This window comes from Stegostoma tigrinum, chromosome 3 (assembly GCF_030684315.1).
Source record: "Stegostoma tigrinum isolate sSteTig4 chromosome 3, sSteTig4.hap1, whole genome shotgun sequence".
Classification (NCBI taxonomy): Eukaryota; Metazoa; Chordata; class Chondrichthyes; order Orectolobiformes; family Stegostomatidae; genus Stegostoma; species Stegostoma tigrinum.
Genome location: NC_081356.1, coordinates 105306712 through 105324992, shown reverse-complemented (window position 1 = coordinate 105324992; position 18281 = coordinate 105306712). Strand labels below are relative to the sequence as shown.

Here is an 18281-nt window from a genome sequence, read left to right as displayed (position 1 = left end):
CATTGAAACGTACAGAATACTGAGAGCCCTGGACAGAATAGATGTGGCGATGATGTTTCCACTCATCAGGGGCGAGGACTTGAGGGCGCAGCCTCGGTGAAGGGTGACTGTCGAACTGAGATGCGGAATTTCTTCAGCCGGACAAAAGAACTGCAGATGCTGTAAATCAGGAACAAAAACAAAGTTGCTGGAAAAGCTCAGCATCTGCGAGGGAGAAAACTAAGTTAATGTTTCCCATCTGGTGACTCTTCCTCAAAACTGGATCTGTGGAACTCATTGCCTTAACAGCCTTCCATGGCAAAGTCATTGAGTGTTCTTGGTTTGTAAGGGGAGCAAATGTCGGGAGAGAAGGCAGGAGGATGGTGCTGAACAACATCAGCCATGATCAAATAACTGAGTAGATGGGCCAAATGGTCAAATTGTGCTCTTGTATCTTATGACAAGTAGCAAAAAAATCAAATGCTGGCCTCGTCTCAATGAATGCTTCAAGAGGCTCAAAACTTTTGCAAAGGTACTTGCTCAATCCATTTGACACAGTCTCAGGCTGGCAGTTGAAACCAGGTGGAAATAATATGGAGAAATTTCAGGGCCCCTAGCCAAACCTCTGAGACAAAGCCAACTGACCTGCATTTTCCAGTGTGATCTGAATGGGATAGAATATTTGCCACTCTTTCTTCCTTTTGAAAAATTTGCCGTTATTAGGCACAACGCTTTTTTTTTGCCCTATCAACTAAGCAAATCTCCTAGTCCCATTAATTTTTAAAGAATAAGAATTCTTATTTGCCAACTGCCAGTACTCTCATCTGCCTTCTATTGTCATTTTTTGACTATAAGGTGGTCTTTTTGGTCCTGGGTGGCTTCAGCTTTTGATCAACCTTTTCCCATACCGATTAAAGGAAATTTGAGCTTTTGTCTTTTTTTTTTGCTCGTGCTGCTATACTTCCTAATCTTCATTTTTACTCTTCAATATTTGCTTGAATACATCTCCGCTTTAATTGCACCTTTTTGTCACTAAAGGTCACTGTAGCAGAGACAATTAAAAGTATTCTGTCCTCTTGTCAACATGTTGAATGTCACAGTTAATTGGCTTGTATTTTCAATTTATACTCCTGATATGATTGATCCTCCTTATAACTGCACTAACTGTTGTAAATTTTTTTTGAAAAGAAAAACTAAAATATGCAAGTGTTTTCCTCGGTAAGGCTGAATTTTCTTTATTCCTACTATATTTCTCACCCTTATCTACATCCAGTTTTTAATGTTGAAATTTTAAACTCCACAACAGCGTCAACAGAGAGATTCAAATTGAAAATTCTGAGTCGAACAGTCATACGGCATGGAAGTGGACACTTTGGTCTAACCAGGCCATGCTGAACATAATCCCAAACTAAATTATTCCCTGCAGTCTGCTCCTGGCCCATATCCAAACCTTCCCTATTCGTGTACTTGGATAAGTGTCCCCACACCCACCACCACTTTAAAAAGTTCATTCCGCATACAAACCACCCTCTCTCTTTCGTTTTTTTTTTAAAAAATTGCTCCTTTTTGTCTTTTATAAATCTCTGTCCCTCTGTGACCTCTCATGTTAAAAATATGCCTCCTAGTTTTTAAAATCCCCATCCTTGGCGAAGACACCTACCATTAAGCAGATTTGCTGTATAATAAAAATCCTGGCACAGAACTGAAGTGGCTTAAAGTCACCAATGCTATCTTCTGATACCTTTTCCATGATGCTCACTGTTGTGTCTTCTGTAGATTTGACTTTTATCAATCACACTGACCTACCCCAAAAATTCACCACCCTTGTCTAGCTTAGTTGAATTGCCCTTTCTTCATAATACATCTACCAATGCAACATCTCCAACTGCTTGCTCATTTCGTCTTCCCTTCAATTGTCCTTGGAATCTCTCCTAACTATTTATCCTCCATCGTCTTATCTCCAGTCACACACCCATGTATCCATGCAAGTCAGCAATCCCCACTCTGCCTTTGTACCATGTGCTTTTTACTGCTGCATTGCTGGCGTTTTTCATCAAGTGAACTTTGATTTTATTCAGTTGAGGGTTGAAAGAATAAAGATTTTGTCTTTGGCCTCATCACAGATTCATCTCCTACCTCACTTTCTCAGGTAGAACTTGATTGGGAATACGAGCAACATCCTATTCATGTCATAGCTGAGTCCCAAATGCTACTAGGTTCCATCTCTAAAATTGTCCGTTTCTTCATCCTTGCAAATGCTTATGATGTTTTTACCTCAACCATTCAGCTCATCCAGAAAATCTGTTTTCTGTCTCACTGTCACTCGTTTTTGCTATTCTCACCAACCTCCACAAGTTCCTTATCCTCCAACTGCCCCAGTTTACCATCCTGTCATTACATTATCAATTCATAGAACCCAATTTTAACCCCTAAGATTTCATCCCCTCATTCCTCCTTTTTCCTGGAATTGCTTTTTGTGCATGTCCCTTAGATTTCTACAGATGGGTAACGATGCCTTTGGCAGTCCAGGCCTCTCACTTCTGTGTTTCCCTCGAACTTGACCAAAACATTTTTCTGATCAGATTTTATGTTTCTTCATAATTCCTCCTTTTGGCAGTTTATTTTCAACTATGCTTTGGTAAACACATTTAGAACATTTTCTATACTAGTCAATAAGTATATAAAGTTAAACATTATGCAGAAGATTGCATGCAGCTGAAACCTAACTTGCTTGCTGCAAGTTTTTAAACTATTTTGATCATTTCTACTTAGGTTGCTTTACATTTTGGTTCTACAAATGTTGATCAAACCAGACCTGGGGAGCCAAGTATTCAACCAGTTACTGTTGCTATGTCATCTTCAGCGTCAGGATTCCAAGCCACTCAGAAGCTGGTAATAATTCAAGACTATTTGAGTTCATAGTATATCCATTTTCCTTTAAGCCAAACCAAAACCAAAAATTCAAGGGTCAAATCACAAGCCCATTTTGCACTCTGTCCTAATTTCTTAACCATGATTTCATTTTTAAAAAGACTACTAATTTATCCATTTCACACTGTTGCCAGTGTTAGATTTATGCACCTATATCTTAAGATGTTCGACTATACTTTGAGACTGAGAAACCATTTAGCAGTTTATATATAAATTGATCAGTGAATCGGACAATGCATTTGAATTTGCTCAACCTACATTTGAGAGAGGCCATTGCAATATCTGTTTACAGTTTTGATCTATAGACCTAGCTAAATGTATGTTGTCCTGCACACTAGTTTTGTATACAAAGTTTCATGTCTGGTTCCTGCTCAGTTGCCTTTTGTTTGTTACTTCATTAACCTTGTTAATTAAAACAGATACGAGATCGGAAATGTTTTTGACACAGACAGAAGTTGCACTGCTGCATGGACACGAGTACAAACTGTATTCATAGACTCAGGAAAGTTAATGAACTCAGGCCAGGCATTTGTTTCTTATTCATTCGTGGAATGAATCATCACTGGCTTGGCTAAGATTTATTTCCCATCCCTACTTCCCCAGAGGGCAGTTAAGAGCCAACCAAATGCTGTGGGTCTGGAGTCACATGTAGGCCAGTCCAGGTAAGATGGTAATTGCCTTCCCTGAAAGACAGTAGTTAATTTGGGTATTTGCACTAAGGATATGGACAGATTGCTAAATCACTGTCCTCTTGCTCCTTTTAGCAAGATTCACTCTCTCTGGTAAAGATCAAGCTTTAATTATTTGCTCTTGCATCAAATAGCCTGACTGTGTTCACCATCTAGGCTCATATATGAATTTTAGCCAATTCATAGGTTGTGTCAAAATGTCTCCTGTATCATTGTCTTCCAGCACAAGCACAAGGTACCAAAGGAATTTGAAGAACATCCTTGAAACTGGCTATAGCAGGAGTTTTAATAGCTGGAAGGGTGGAATAAAATTTAGAAATCGGAGGGGAGAGAAGTACAGGCTTTGCTTCACTGGCCGTACTTGCCTGTCATTTTTGGTATGTTCATTGTTTTAAATAAAAATGATGTGCAACTTTTTTATTATAAAACCAATTTTCTCATCCTGTTTAGCCCACGACTAAGTGTGTGACATCGATACAGCAAAACGCTGGAAAAACCATAGTGGCACGTTTAACAGGGCGATCTGACCCGTTCCTGAAAGGAGTTAAATTTGGATCATGCCAGGGAGTGGCACCACCAATGACTACAGTATGTGTAGAAAAACATCATCCAGTTACACAGGTAACTTCCTTTTTTCAATAAAACACTGGGTTGAACTGTAATTGCTTCAGATGCAGTGAAATAATGCTATTTATATCCATGAATCCTCCGGATTTGTTCTGTGGACGAGTTTCAGTAATCGTAGAATTTACAATACAGGAAAACGTCATTCAACCCTTTGTGTCTGTACCAGCTCCCTGAAAAGCTATCCAGCCAGCCCTGTTCTCTAGCCCCTTCTCTGTAGTCCTTTAAATTCATCATCTTTCAAATATGTATTCAACTCTCTTTTGAAACCTCATATGGCATCTGCCTCTACCATTTCGCCAGGCAGCACATTCCAAATCCTACCAACTCTGAGTAAGAGGAAGAAAAACTTTCTCTTCATCTCACTCCTGGCTCATGATTTTGAACATCTCAATAAGATCGCCTCTTCTCCTTGGAACAGAGAAGATTAAGCCCAATTTCTCTAATCTTTCCTTGTATGTAAAATCCCTCATTCCTGGTATCATTCTAGTAAATCTTTGCACTCTCTCCAGAACTTTAACATCCTTCCTTAAAAGACGTGTCCAGAGCTGAACACACTAGTCCAAAAGTGATCTGGCCAGTGATTTGTAGAGGTGTAACATTCCTTCCTTTCTTTTATGCTGTGTGCCTCTATAAACCACGGGATCCTATAAGCTTTCCTTACACCTGAGCAAATTGGTTACACATTCTCATTTCTAGAGGCATTGATAACAGTTTTTACTTGTATCAATATACTGGAGCTATACCTCTGTTTAACCCTTTTTTCTCTCCTGAAGATCCTTCAGTGCTGAACCAATTATAGAATGTAGAAAACCTCTAATAGTAAATAGCACAATGGTCTAAGCTTTCTCTGAAGACTTGTAGATTTTTACTCTTCAGGTATTAACGAATTTCTCTTTCAAAATCGTCAATTGAATCCACCTTGTCCACACTCTCGGGGAGCGTAGATCATAACTGCTTGCTGCATTAAAAATGTTTTCCACACTTTTTTGTTTCTGGTTCTTTGCCAATTACCAATTTTATCAGTTATTAAAATTGTATCCTCCTGTTCTTGATATATATGCACCTGGGAACAGTTTCTCTCTATCTACAGCCTAGATTCTTCATGACTGAACATCCCTATCAAATCTCCTCTGAACATTCTTTAAAGAGAATAGCTTCACTAATCTATCCATGTATGTCATTGGAGAGGGTTCAGAAAAAATTCACAAGTCTTCACATCCTTCCTAAAGAGTGATGCTCAAAATTGGCCATACTGCTCCAGTTCAAGCCAAACCAGAATTTTAATAAGGTTTCATCGTACCTTCCTTGCTTTTATTTCTGCCTCTGTAATGCCCAAGCCTCATGACCACTTATCAACCTGACCTGCCACCTGTAATAGTTTAAGCACTTCTACAGCTCTGTTCCAGCATATGCTTTAGAATTGTATCTTTTATATTTGTTATCTCTACCAAGATGTATCATTTCATACATCTCTGTTAAATTTTTACTTGTCAAGTGTTTGTACACCCCACCTGTTCCTTTTCAAGTCTTTATCTATTCTCTTTGCAGTTCAAAGTAACCTGGGTCGTTTTTTTTTGTCATCTCCAGATTTTGAAATTGTGCCATGTACAATTCTAGACCATTGATATAGATCAAGAAAATCAGTATCCTCAAAACTGATTCTAGGAGAATACCCACTATTTACCTTTTTTCTCCTTGCTCCCTGTTGGCATGATCTCAATGGGCTGAATGACCTCCTTCTCTACTGTAACTATTCTTGTTTAGAATTCCTACAGTCTGAAAACAGGCCATTCAGCCCAATGAGTCCACACCAACACTGAAGAGCATCCCGACCAGACTCATCTCTCACCGCCCCCCACCCCCCGCCCCCCCCCCGCCCCCCAACTCTATCCTTGTAGTCCTGCATTTGCCGTGGATAATCCACCTAACCTACACATTCCTTGGATACTATGGACAATTTAGCATGGGTAATTTTAGCTTGGCCAATTCACCTAATCTGCATGTCTTTAGACTGTGGGAGGAAACTGGAGCACTTGGAGAGAACTTACACAGACACAGGGAGAATATGCAAACTCTACACAAACCGTTGCCCAAGACTGGCGTTGAAGCTGGGTCCCCAGCACTGTGAGCCACCCTGATTGATTAATTATACCTGTAGAAACTGAAGAAAGAGACGGATCTTCTACAGCTCAGCACTAAGGCTCTAAACATAACACAGCCACTTCAATCCTTTCTGTCACCCTGATTCTAATCCTTTTCAATGCAAGTGTATTAAGTAACTTGCAGCTGGAAGGATCAGCAGTATCTTCGGAAGTCATTGATACAGGACAACTTTTAAGAGTTTGGTTTTTAACTTAAAAGTGGCACTTGTTTAGTAATGCGAACAGAAAGTTATGGAAAAAGCTGATCTGGTAGCATGTATGGAGATAGAAACCGATGTTCCTATTTTGAGCCAAATATGGCTTCTTCAGAAAATCTGAAAAGAAGTTCTGTTTGACTTTAAACATTAACTCTGCTTTTTTCTCTCTCCACAAGTGCTGCCAGATCTATTGTGTTTCTAACACTTTTTGTTCTTTCAGATTTCCAGCATCTGCCCTATTTTGCTTTTAAATCATAGTAATGACAATTTAACATCTTCAGAAACCATTCCTTAAATTGTGTTTTATTTTGAGGTGACTTTTTTTCATCAATTTTTCTTTTGCTAGCAGCATTCTGCTACTGTTTTCACAAGTATGCAATCTTTAATGAAAAATAAAACTGGAAAACTGTATTAGTGGTTCTTAGCCATGTTAGATCAGCAGGAAGTGGCTTAAAGACTATGGACAGATAGGGTGTTGCTGTTGGTACAAATGAACTTGCACAAGGTGTTTCATACAGTGCCACACAACAGACTTGAGGATGGTTCTAGGTCATGGTATAAAAAGGACAGTAGCAATGCTTAGTGATAGTAGTTGTCAGTGGATATTTTCCCAAAAGTGACTTGGATGATAACTACCTACACAAGAATTTTGATGACACTATGTTTGGGCAATGTTATGCAGATGAGTGCAAGATGATAAAACTGTGCGTAGACTAAGTGCGTAAACTATCCCCAGATGAATTCAATGTGGTGAAATGTGATATTGTCTACTGTAGATCTGAGACGAATTGGAATGCTTTCTTTATGGTGAGAAACTAGACACTTTTTAGAAAAGTTTAACTATCCATGTACACAATTCAAAAAGCTAGTGCACAGGTATAATATTTAAAAAGTAGATAAAAATTTTAAGAGTATTGCCCATCATCCCTGATGCTGAATTCAAAAGTGAAGAAGTGCTTTAATTGTCAGATCAAAGAATGAATACTGAATTTGATCTTAATTACTGATTCAGAAAGGAGGTATTGGCATTGGAAAGGATACAGTGTAAAGATACTAGAATTACACCAGGGCTTTGAGTCGTCCTTACGAGAGGGGTTGTCCTAACTTCATCTATGTTCCATTCTAAGGTTAAGGGGTGATCTAATTTGAGGTGTTTAATTTGTTTATTTTATCCATTTAGCCTTTGCATCACAAAGCTCAATATTCGAGCTGGCAAACACCTAGCAATGTGCAAGATTGTGCAATATAAATGATTTTGCAGAGATCATGGTCTGGAACTGCTATAACCTACAATGTTCATCGGTTCTCATTGTATTAAAATGCAGAATTCAGATTTGCTAACTGCCTGCAGAACTTCAGCTGAGATTTACTGGATCAACTCAATTGCATGTTTTGTTGGATGAAACTAATCTACAAAATGACCCTGTATTTGTTCAACATACTTGATTATTTAATGAGTTTGATATTTCATTTTGATTCGAGGGGTGAAAGGTTTTTGAACATTTTGGAAATCTATTTTAGGTTGTAGCTGTTCCTGGACAATGGCTGCCCAGGTATCTTGTTCGTGCAAAGAGCTACCTAACTGCCCACTTATTGATGGCTTTCATAGTTTATACAGAACTGAGCTGATTATATCAGAGTGTATGTTTTTGGCTGTATCTAATAATCACATGGTTACAGAGTCTTGAATTTTCAATTGTTACTCACAATTACCTCTCTTACATCCTTATTAATAAAAGCAGAAATCTGGAGTTGCAGATGAAGGTGACCCTTAAACATCCTGAGGGTTGCTATTGATCAGGAACAGAACTAAGCCAGCCATTATAAATACTGTGATTCTAAGAGCAGTCAGAGGCTGGGAATATTGCAGCAAGTAACTCTCTTATAGACAACGTTCACTATATAAAAGGTACAAGTTGGGTGTGTGATGGAACACTGACCATTTACTTGGGTGTGAGTGCATATCCAATGACTTGCAAGCTGTAGTCGAAGTGTGATGCCATGCTGACCCTGAGCAATATGTTTGATTCTTAAATGTACTCTGAGATGTCCTATCAAACTGCAACAAAATCTAAAGACAGGAATGAAACTAGATAGATCACCTGGTACTGAATGTGGCGCTTGAAGCACCCAACGCATGCACAGCCTTGTCAACCTCAAAGTCCTCTTTCCCAGTGTCTAGGGGATGTGCCAAAAGTTATGCATACACCAGTTGAGCAATGACCTAACAATCGTAACCATGAAATCATACCCTACAGATGATGTCACAGACACCACCATGACGGTATGTACTGTCCAACCATCAGGACAAACGCACCAGAGGTGGTGAGCATAGCAGTGTACAGTAGGGAGGGTGTTGCTCTGGGACGCCATCATTGACTCACGTCTACAGTCTTATGGGACAAGTTCAAAAGTTGGCAAGTAAACCTCTTGCTGAATACCAGCACTGCCCATAGAGTTGTACAGCACGGAAAAAGATCTTTCAGTCCATTCCGTGTAATCTAGTCCTATTTGCTCATAGCCCTCCAAACCCTTCCTATTGATATACCAACTACATGCCTTTCAAATGTTGTAATTGTACCAGCCTCCAACACTTCCTCTGGCATCTCATGCCTTGGGTCCCTTTTTATATCTTACCCCTCTCACCTTTAACCCATACCGTCTAGTTTTGGACTGGACTACCCTACCCTGGGAAAAAGATCTTGGCTGTTTGCCCTATCTGTGTCCCTCATGATTTTTATAAAGCTCTTTCAAGTTACCCCTCAGCCTCCGCTCCAGGGAAAAAATTCAGTCTTTCCCTATAGCTGAAACCCCAGCAACATTCTTGTAAATCTTTTCAGCAACCTTTTCAAGTTTCACAGCATCTTTCCGATTAGCAAGGAGACAAGAATTGAATGCAGTATTCCAAAAGTGGCCTAGCTAATGTCCTGCGCAGCCACAACATGACATCCCAATTCCTATACTCAATGTACTGACTAGTAAAGACATGTGCTAAATACCTTCTTCATTACCCTGTCTACCTTGACTCGACATTCAAGGAACTATGAACCTGCAACCAAGGTCACTTTGCTTGGTAGGACTCTATCTTTAATGTATAAGTCATGCCCTGGTTTGCCTTACTAAAATTCAACACCTCACATTTAGATAAATCAAGTTCCATCTCCCACTCCTCAGCCCAAGCGATCACAGTCCCATTGTATTCTGAGATTAGCTGCTGCACTGTCCACTACACCACCAATTTTGGTGTCATTTGCAAACTTACTAACTGTTCCTCCTATAATCGCATCCAAGTCATTTTGTCATTTAACTGACAAAAAGCAGTGGACCCAGCACTGATCCTTGAGTCACTTTACTGCTCAGAGGCTTCCAGCCTGAAAAACAACCCTCTATCACCACCCTCTGTCTCTTGCCTTCAAGCCAATTTTGTATCCAAATAGCTAGCTCTCCCTGGGTTCCATGTGATCTAATCTTGTTAACCAGTCTACCATGTGGAACCTTGTTGAATGCCTTCCTAAAATCCATGTAGACGACATCCACTGTTCTGCCTTCATCAATCTTATTTGTCACTTCAGAAACCTCAATCAAATTAGTGAGACATGATTTCCCATGAAGAAAGCCATATTATTTATCCTTAATTAGTCCTTTCTTTTCCAAATACTTGTAAATCCTGTTTTTTCAGAACCCCCTAATGCCAAGCTCTCTGGTCTGTAGTTCCCTGACTTTTCCTTACCACCTTTCTTAAATAATGGCACTGCATTAGCCACCCTCCACTTTACCGACACATTACTTATGGCTATTGATTATACAAATATCTCAGTAATGACTTCCCTACCTTCCCACAAAGTTCTGGGATACACCTGATCATGCCCTGGGGATTTATCCACCTTCATGCATTTTCAGACATCCAGCACCACCACCTCTGTACTAGGCACACTTTGAATATTTCTTAAAGTTCTCTAGCTTCCATATTATTCTTCACTATAAATACTGATGCAAAATATCCACTTGATATCACACTTACCTCCTGCAGGTCTACAAATAGATAGCCTTGCTGATCTTTATGGGGCCCTATCCTTGCTTTAGTTACTCTCTTGCCATTAATGCATTTGTAGAATCTTCTTGAATTCTCCTTTGTAACCCTATTTGCCAAAGTTATCTCGTGCCCTTTTCCCACCCCCCCTCCTGATTTCCCTCTTGAGTATATTCCTGCTGCCCTTATACTCCTTGAGGGATTCCAGCTGCTATACCTACCATGTCCCTCCTTTTTCTGGACCACAGCCTCAATTTCTGTCATCCAGTATTCCTCTCTCCAACGGATTTGCTCTTGCTTTTGAAGGCCTCCTATTTTCCAACTGTCCCTTTTACCCTATAATAGCCTCTCTCAATCAACTTTCAAAAGTTTCTGCCTCAAAATTTACCTTCCTCCAATTTAGAACTTTTAGACCTGATCTAACCTTTTCCGTAACTATTTTAAAACTAATAGAATTATGATCACTGGCCCCAAAGTCCTCTCCCACTGACACCTTTGTCACTTGCCCTGCTAAGAGAAGGTTGTTTTGTTCCTGCTCTTGTAGGTTCATCCATATGCTGAAAAAAATTTTTCTTGTGTGCTTAACAAATTACTTCCCATCCAACCCCTTAACATTATGGCAGCCCAAGTCTCTGTGGAAAGTTAAAACCCCCTATCATTACATATTACATGGTCCCTGCCAATGTCATGCTAGAGTTGGAGGCTCCTCAAATATACCCATCCTCAATAATAGTGGAGACCAGCACATCAGTGCAGAAGATGAGGCTGAAATATTTGCAATAATCTTTCAGCCAGAAGTAGATAATGCATCTGCCAAGCCAAATGTGGGGAAAAGAGCTGAACTCTACAGGTGAAATGAGAATGACTGCTCTTAACATCTAGGAGCCCTAACAAAATGAAAGAAGAGGGGAACTCTGCTGGTTGGAATCATACACTCGTGGAAAGGGAGGTGGTTATCGGAGGTTAATCATCATAGCCGCAGGAAGTCTGCAAATTCCCAAGGGTGGTGTCCTAGCCTAACCATCTTCAGCTTCTTCGATGACCTTTAGAAGGTGAGAAGTGGGGTTGCTTGCTGCTGATTGTACAAGGTTCACCTGCAAGACCTAGAGTAGCATCGAGGTTTGAGCTAATAAGTGGGGAGTAAAATTCATAACCTTCAACTTAAGCACTGTGAATCTTTAACTGTCATTGTCCTGTGCATTACCTTTGACCAGAAACTAACCTGGACTGACAATATGAACACCATGGTTACAAGAGCAGGTCAGAAATTAGGAATTCTATGGTGAACAACTATAACTATAGTCATGATCTCCTGTCTCCCTAATACTTGTCTACTGTCTACAGGCACACGTCAGGAATGTAGTAAAATACAAATTGTACTTCCTATCAGCATTGTGTGTATCCCAACATTCCAAGGACTGCAGTGGTGCAAGCAGACTGGTCCCCTCTAGGCCAAAATCCTACATCCCATGAACATTCTGTTCAAACAAATACATTAAAAAAAAGGAAGGTATTCTAACCTATATTTTTGCTTTGTGTAACCTTCAACTTAAAAACAGGGAACCTTGCATTCAAGTTAGGTTTTTCGACTTTTCTGCAGTTTACAAAGTTTCAGATTGTTTTTGATCTGTTTTTGACTCAAAGAACATATTGTTTTAAAGCCTTGGCTGCTCCTCTTGACTTATCATGGGCCTAGCTTTAATCTGCTTCTCAGGGTCTGAACATTATTCCTTACAGTAACCCACCTAGATATTTTTCACATTTAGGATTTAACTTGAGAAGTTGGCAATCTGTTAAACGAGGATCTGGTTTGTATCTACATCTGGAAGTTTTGGTAAAATTAGATTTTGGTGACGTTAAGTCTTGATTTATCTTGCGTGCTTTCTTTCCAAAAAGGAAGCAGAGTTTAATTTTTTGGTCTTTTGGTTTAAGTTGATGTGCAGAATCTCATTTTAGCCTTTTTGAATTCTCAAACCAAGCCCAAATCTAGAATGTTAAACTACATTCTAGTTAGATAAGCTAGATTACACAGAATGTATACCTTCAATTGTTTGAATGCATTTGTTTTTATGATCTTAATTCCAATTTTACTGGTTTGAAAATTATCACCAACTCATAAGCTAAGGACCTGCAATAAAAATGTAGGATATACTTAAATCTAGACCCAAGTGTCTTACAGAACTACTGTGTATTCCTTTCTTAATACACCAACAGGTGAAAAAATTGTTTAAATGTGACAATGAAACTGCATTAAAACTCTAACTGGTGACAGTGATGCCTTGGAGATGGCACACATTTAGAATGATTGTATAAAGCAAAAAAAAGTAACTTTTTTTTGAATAAAAGAAACCTAAACTCCTATCACACTACAACATCTTTGAAATCTCAGATTATTTTCAGTGAATTCCTTTTGAGTCTTGTGGACAAGCTAATGAATATATTCCAGACTAACTGAATGTTAACACAAAATCTTGTAAATGTGATTAACAGCTTATTTCTACTATCCCTGTGCACTACCATTTCTCAGGCTTATTACATTGCTTCACCTGGCCAGAATGGTTGCTTTTTAACTAAAAAAGAGATTGTCTGTGATTGGCATTTGTATTTGGATTTGCTGACAGCCATTTGTATCATTGTGATTGAGAATACACCACAAGCTCATCTAGCAATAACCTGGTGAAAATTCAAACCCTGATTTGGTAGAGGGGGCTTTTTGTACAATGTAAATAGTAAAAGGAGTACTGAGAACAATTGTTGATACATCTTGATTGCATGAATGATAGATTTTTAATACTCCAGGCATTCAACAATCTGACAATGATAAACCAAGCTCCTTTTATAAATTGGTGTACTGAAATATTATTTTCTGTTAAATTCTTAAAGGAATAATATAAGTTTAAAGACCCCACTGGGAATACTACACATTTTTATTCAAAAATAATAATACATTGGATTGGTGAATCAGCATATACTTTAGACATGTGAGGTGTTGCTTATTTATCCTTTTATCTGTCCTTAGCAAACCATTGGTCAAGGGACAGCAGCCAAGTATCCTCGGTCAAACCAGCCTCCCTCAGGAGGGAAAGTTGCAGGTCAGAATGCAAAATCACCTCCTGTCAGCTGTGGCGTCCAATCAATAAAAGTTGTTGACTGAGTGCCTCATCATCAAAAATGCTAGAAACCTAGTGAGTGGGTGATGCATTGTGGAAGCCACTGAAGTCTCCAGGCTTTTCCATCTTTTGGGTTTTCAGTCGTCACCCTTACTAATGCTAATGATCTAACCTATATGCAAATTTGCAATTGCATTATTGTATGTGGTGTCCATTCAAAGTATTTTGCAGACAGTGTAGAGTTTGACTTGTGCAGGGAATGTATCAATATTCTTTAAATGCTGCGAAACTCACTATTGATTACAGGGTTAAAAGAACCTTGTAAAGTTATGAACTCAACCATAAGGTTTTTTTTTGTTTAAAGACAGCATCTATCATTGTAGGAATTGTGAGTTAAGGAGATGTAGCTCCACAATTGGAGTTGTACAGTATTCTCCACTCTATTTTTCAAACCCATGGAAGAAGTATTTGGCAGTGTTTTAGAGTTACTATTTATGTGCTTTATGATAATACAACTAAGTGGTTGCATAAAAATACACTTTCTAAGTAATGCTAGATTAAGTAGAATCCTTAAATAACATTAATGCTCAATTTTATTTCCATTTCCTGTCTGCTAATCACATTATGGGCCAGGATATATTGTCAAAATCTGTGGTAGTAAGTGGGACATTTTAGGAAGAACTATTTGAGCAACTATTAAAACAAGTTGTCACCAATAATAGATTGCAGAATTAAATCTTTTGACTGGAAAGCATCATTAAAACACTTGTATTTTAATTTTGTATCAATGCTGCCACTTCTATTGTCTTATCAAGTACATTTTATGTAATCAATTTCTGGCATTGCCATTGGGAATTTAAAATCTGAATTCATGCAGTTTTTAGAAATATGCTGAAACAGCAGACATGATGCAGAGCACCTATCTGCTGCTTTTATAAGAATGGCAGAGTGCAATTTGGGAATAGGAATACTAATTTTTTTGAAACTCTTTCTTCCACTGTCCCCATTATGCAATAATAAGGGACATGGATAGACTTGGCAGTGTTAAGGGGTGTGGGATGGTAATATTATTGTTGAGATACATATGGCCTTAAAGTGTCTTAAATTTGTTTTACCTGTTCAAACCAAGAATGTTCTTGAACCTGATCCATTCCATATACTAAAGAATACTGACATTGGGCTTGGCACAGCTGAGTGTTAGATCATGTTTGAGCTGGTCATCAGAAACCATTGTTTTTAATTTTCATTGTTAAAACTTGTTCATCTTGAAATAAAATTTTGCCAGATATATTTGGTTTGAAGAGCTAGTTTTTGTAATATAACTTATAGTTCCTATTCAACTGTGCAATGTAAGCAGTTTTGTTCATTTTTGGAGTACAAATCGAAGTTTGGTTTACAGGTATAATGTAAATTTCTTCTGTATAAATATGTACACTTCACTTTTAACTTTTGTATTGCAGATTTTTAATTTGTTATTATAGAACTACAACAAATGTATCCCCGATCTGATTACTTGTATTTTCATATTGTGGAATAAAGAGAGTATTTTTCAAAAGTAATTTATAGTCATTTGGTAGCATGGGCCTTAAGAATTGCTGAAAATACATTTTGTCCAAGCTGTTCACATTGCACGAGGGGGTGTGCTAACTTGTGACAAGTGGATTGTAACTGGTGACAGTGATGCCTTGGAGATGCACAAATTTAGAATGATTGACAGTTAACTGTTCAGCTTTAAGTGGCAAGCTGGGCAAGTTGGTTGGTCACAATATTACCTTAAACATGAATAAGTCAATGGCTGTTACTTTTTTTGTTGTTGGAACAGGCACTGAGTGCATGCTTGTTCAGTCTGTCTGCAAAGAACAATGCCTTGTGTGTTAATGCATGTAACTTGCTGTACATACAAAAGCACCAAGACAAGGTGAACATGTGTATGCACTGCCTGTTTCATAACCAGCCCACTTGATTGTAAAAATCTTCCCATCAGATTTGTTAACATTCCATTTGAAATTTTGGAACTTTAGCTGAAAACAGAATTTAAAATCTAAGAGAAGCCTAGAAAATGTCATAATTTAAATGTGCCAAACAAGCTGGATAAAGTGGTATGAAGAAATATCATAGATATGCATTATAATTATTAGCTAAATTCACAATGAATTTTTTAATTAATTATTTTAAGTTGTAAATCCTGAGCATCACACTGGTTCCTCATTTGTGCATTATTTGGAACCTTTCAAAACAAAATTAATGTGGAGCTGATGGAAGCCAGAAATGTGATGTCCAACAGGCTTGTGTGTCAAACTTTTTGATATGTTTTAAACTGGAGAATGATTATACCCAAAGGTGCATGTCTGATTTGAGACTAATGTAAGCCCTATCCTGTAAGCAACTGCTCAATGCATATGGTCAGATGACACTTCCCTTATTTGTAATGATTATTTTAGTTCATGTTCTTGCATGTTACTTGATCATATTTGTTGCCCATCCCACACGTTTGCTTTTGAGGTCACCACCTTGACGACATGCAGGTCCTTTTTCTACGGCAGTTTGGTACAATGTAACGGCTTACTGGATCAATTTGGAGACAGTCAAGTTTCAACTACACTAAGGTGGGTGTGAAGTCAGATGTAGGCCACTCAAGATTGTCACTGTCACTTTTCCTTCCTTTTAAAGGATGTGAGTACACACAAGTGAGTTTCACAACAGAGGCAGTAGGAACTGCCGATGCTGGAGAATCTGAGATAACACGGTGTAAAGCTGGATTAACACAGGCCAAGCAGCATCAGAGGAGCAGGAAAGTTTGATGTTTTGGGTCTGAAGATCCTTCTTCAGAAAACTACCAATATTTGTTGGTAGTTTTATGTTCACTACTGTTACTGAGATCAGCTCCCTTCTCTAATTATTGATCCCATATGGTACAATTTCAAATATAAAACAAGAGGAGACCACAGTGTGGGTCATTGGATCATTTGTAGGATAAAAACCAGATTATGTATTTGCTGTATTCCATGTGCAAATTATTGTTGACCAACACTTTTCTATGAAGCTTACTATATTCAATTATTTTCATGTAAAACTCCTTTCTGGAAGAAATATTAATATGGACTCATTCTTTGAGGTTTTTTTAGCAAGAGCATTTTTATTTAATGTAGTAAAATATCTTGAGGCACCTCATGTGAATGTTAAATAAAATTTGACACAGCCCTGTAAACCATAAAAACTTCATCTAAGTTGTAAATTTGAGGTGTATTAAAACAAGAGTGATGTAGAAGTTTAGCACAGCTGGATGTTTTGAATTTCTCATCTTCACACCATATTTCAAAGCAGACAGTCCTTTAATCTAGCTGATTCATCTAGGGGGAGTAAAATACTAGTCCTCCACGTATTTTCTGTTTTCGTAATTCAATGTTCATAGTTTTGCCTTCACTGTTTCATCCGGGGCTCTGTGTCTCCTTCCTTTTCATCAATGTCATTCTGCCTTTCAAAGAAGCGGCACCAAATAATAATGATGCGTCAAATTTCCAACTACACTGAAATGGCATCCTTTTGTATTTGCAGTAAATAGTCACCATGTTGTATACTTTATTTGGCTCAGGAGAGTATTGACTTACTTTAACATTTCATATAAATCAGCCCTGTTTGTTTCCTTTCAGTCCACCTGAGCAGCAAAATCAATGGGTCCAAATTAGTAGATACAAGCTTTAGGAAATTGAGCACTTCTGTGGAGATTGTACACCATTAATTTCCTTCCTGATCTTTTCTGTAATGAGAACAAAAAAAAACCTTAGTTATGACGAAGAGGTCTCAGCTGGTTCCTTTCCAGCACTGCTTTCTATTCCAAACAGATTCTATGCAACTACATACAACAAAAAGTGAACTAGCCTTGGAAATGATATTTAGTAACTTCAGTTATGAGACTACATTGGCTGGAGTCCTGGCACATAGCTAAATTTTGTATTTTGATGGCAATAGAAGTATGTACACAAAAATACAATGAGAAATATTTTACATATCAAAGATGGAAGAAGTTCCCTTGGCAGGAGGTGAATGTAGGCCTTTGCATGCAAGACCATTGAGCAAGACGTCAAACTAAAATTTGTCAATGAATATTTTGACGTTTTCCCACTGTGACATCAATCACACAGGGGAAAAGAGAAAGTCTTGTAAGTATTACAGCTTGTTACTCAGAGATTATGTTCTCTGGTCCTAGACTGTCCCACAAGGAAATACAACCGTTCTGCATCTAACCTGTCAACCTGGGTCTTGCATGCTTCAATTAGGTTGCCTTTCATTCTTCTAAATTCCACTGAACACAGGCCCAACCTACTTAATTTCTCAAGTCAACCATACATAATAGCAGCTTGATGAACTTTCTCTCAACTGCCTCCAATGCCAGGACATTTTTTCCCTAAATTATGGGCCCAACATTGTTCACAGTAATTCCAGCTGTGGTCTAACTAATGCCTTGTATAGTTTTGCCTAAACTTCCCTACTTTATGCTCCAATCCTCTGAACTCGAGGATGACCTTTTTATTTAAGTGGATGCAAAACCAAAGTCA

General features: G+C 38.3%; 2 protein-coding genes across 9 annotated transcripts in view; one reads left to right on the top strand and one right to left on the bottom strand.

Annotated features, from left to right (window-relative positions):
* The window catches only part of poc5 (POC5 centriolar protein homolog (Chlamydomonas)), a 71822-nt gene extending 56574 nt beyond the window's left edge, over positions 1-15248 (top strand). For 4 of the 5 annotated variants that reach the window (XM_048527582.2, XM_048527581.2, XM_048527584.2 and 1 more), the window contains 3 exons: positions 2752-2871; positions 4050-4220; positions 13635-15247. In XM_048527582.2, the coding sequence (XP_048383539.1) occupies positions 2752-2871; positions 4050-4220; positions 13635-13769 (426 nt within the window). In that variant the 3' untranslated portion in view covers positions 13770-15247. Of the gene's footprint in view, positions 1-2751; positions 2872-4049; positions 4221-13634 lie in introns of all 5 variants that reach the window. The other variant, XM_059644803.1, reaches the window with a different exon arrangement.
* Positions 1-18281, bottom strand: part of LOC125450997 (ankyrin repeat and death domain-containing protein 1A-like) — a 100166-nt gene that overhangs the window by 17379 nt on the left and 64506 nt on the right. For 3 of the 4 annotated variants that reach the window (XM_048527587.1, XM_048527588.2, XM_048527585.2), the window contains one exon: positions 16880-17482. In XM_048527587.1, coding sequence (XP_048383544.1) covers positions 17424-17482 — 59 coding nt within the window. In that variant the 3' untranslated portion in view covers positions 16880-17423. Of the gene's footprint in view, positions 1-16879; positions 17483-18281 lie in introns of those variants that run through there. The other variant, XR_007247190.2, reaches the window with a different exon arrangement.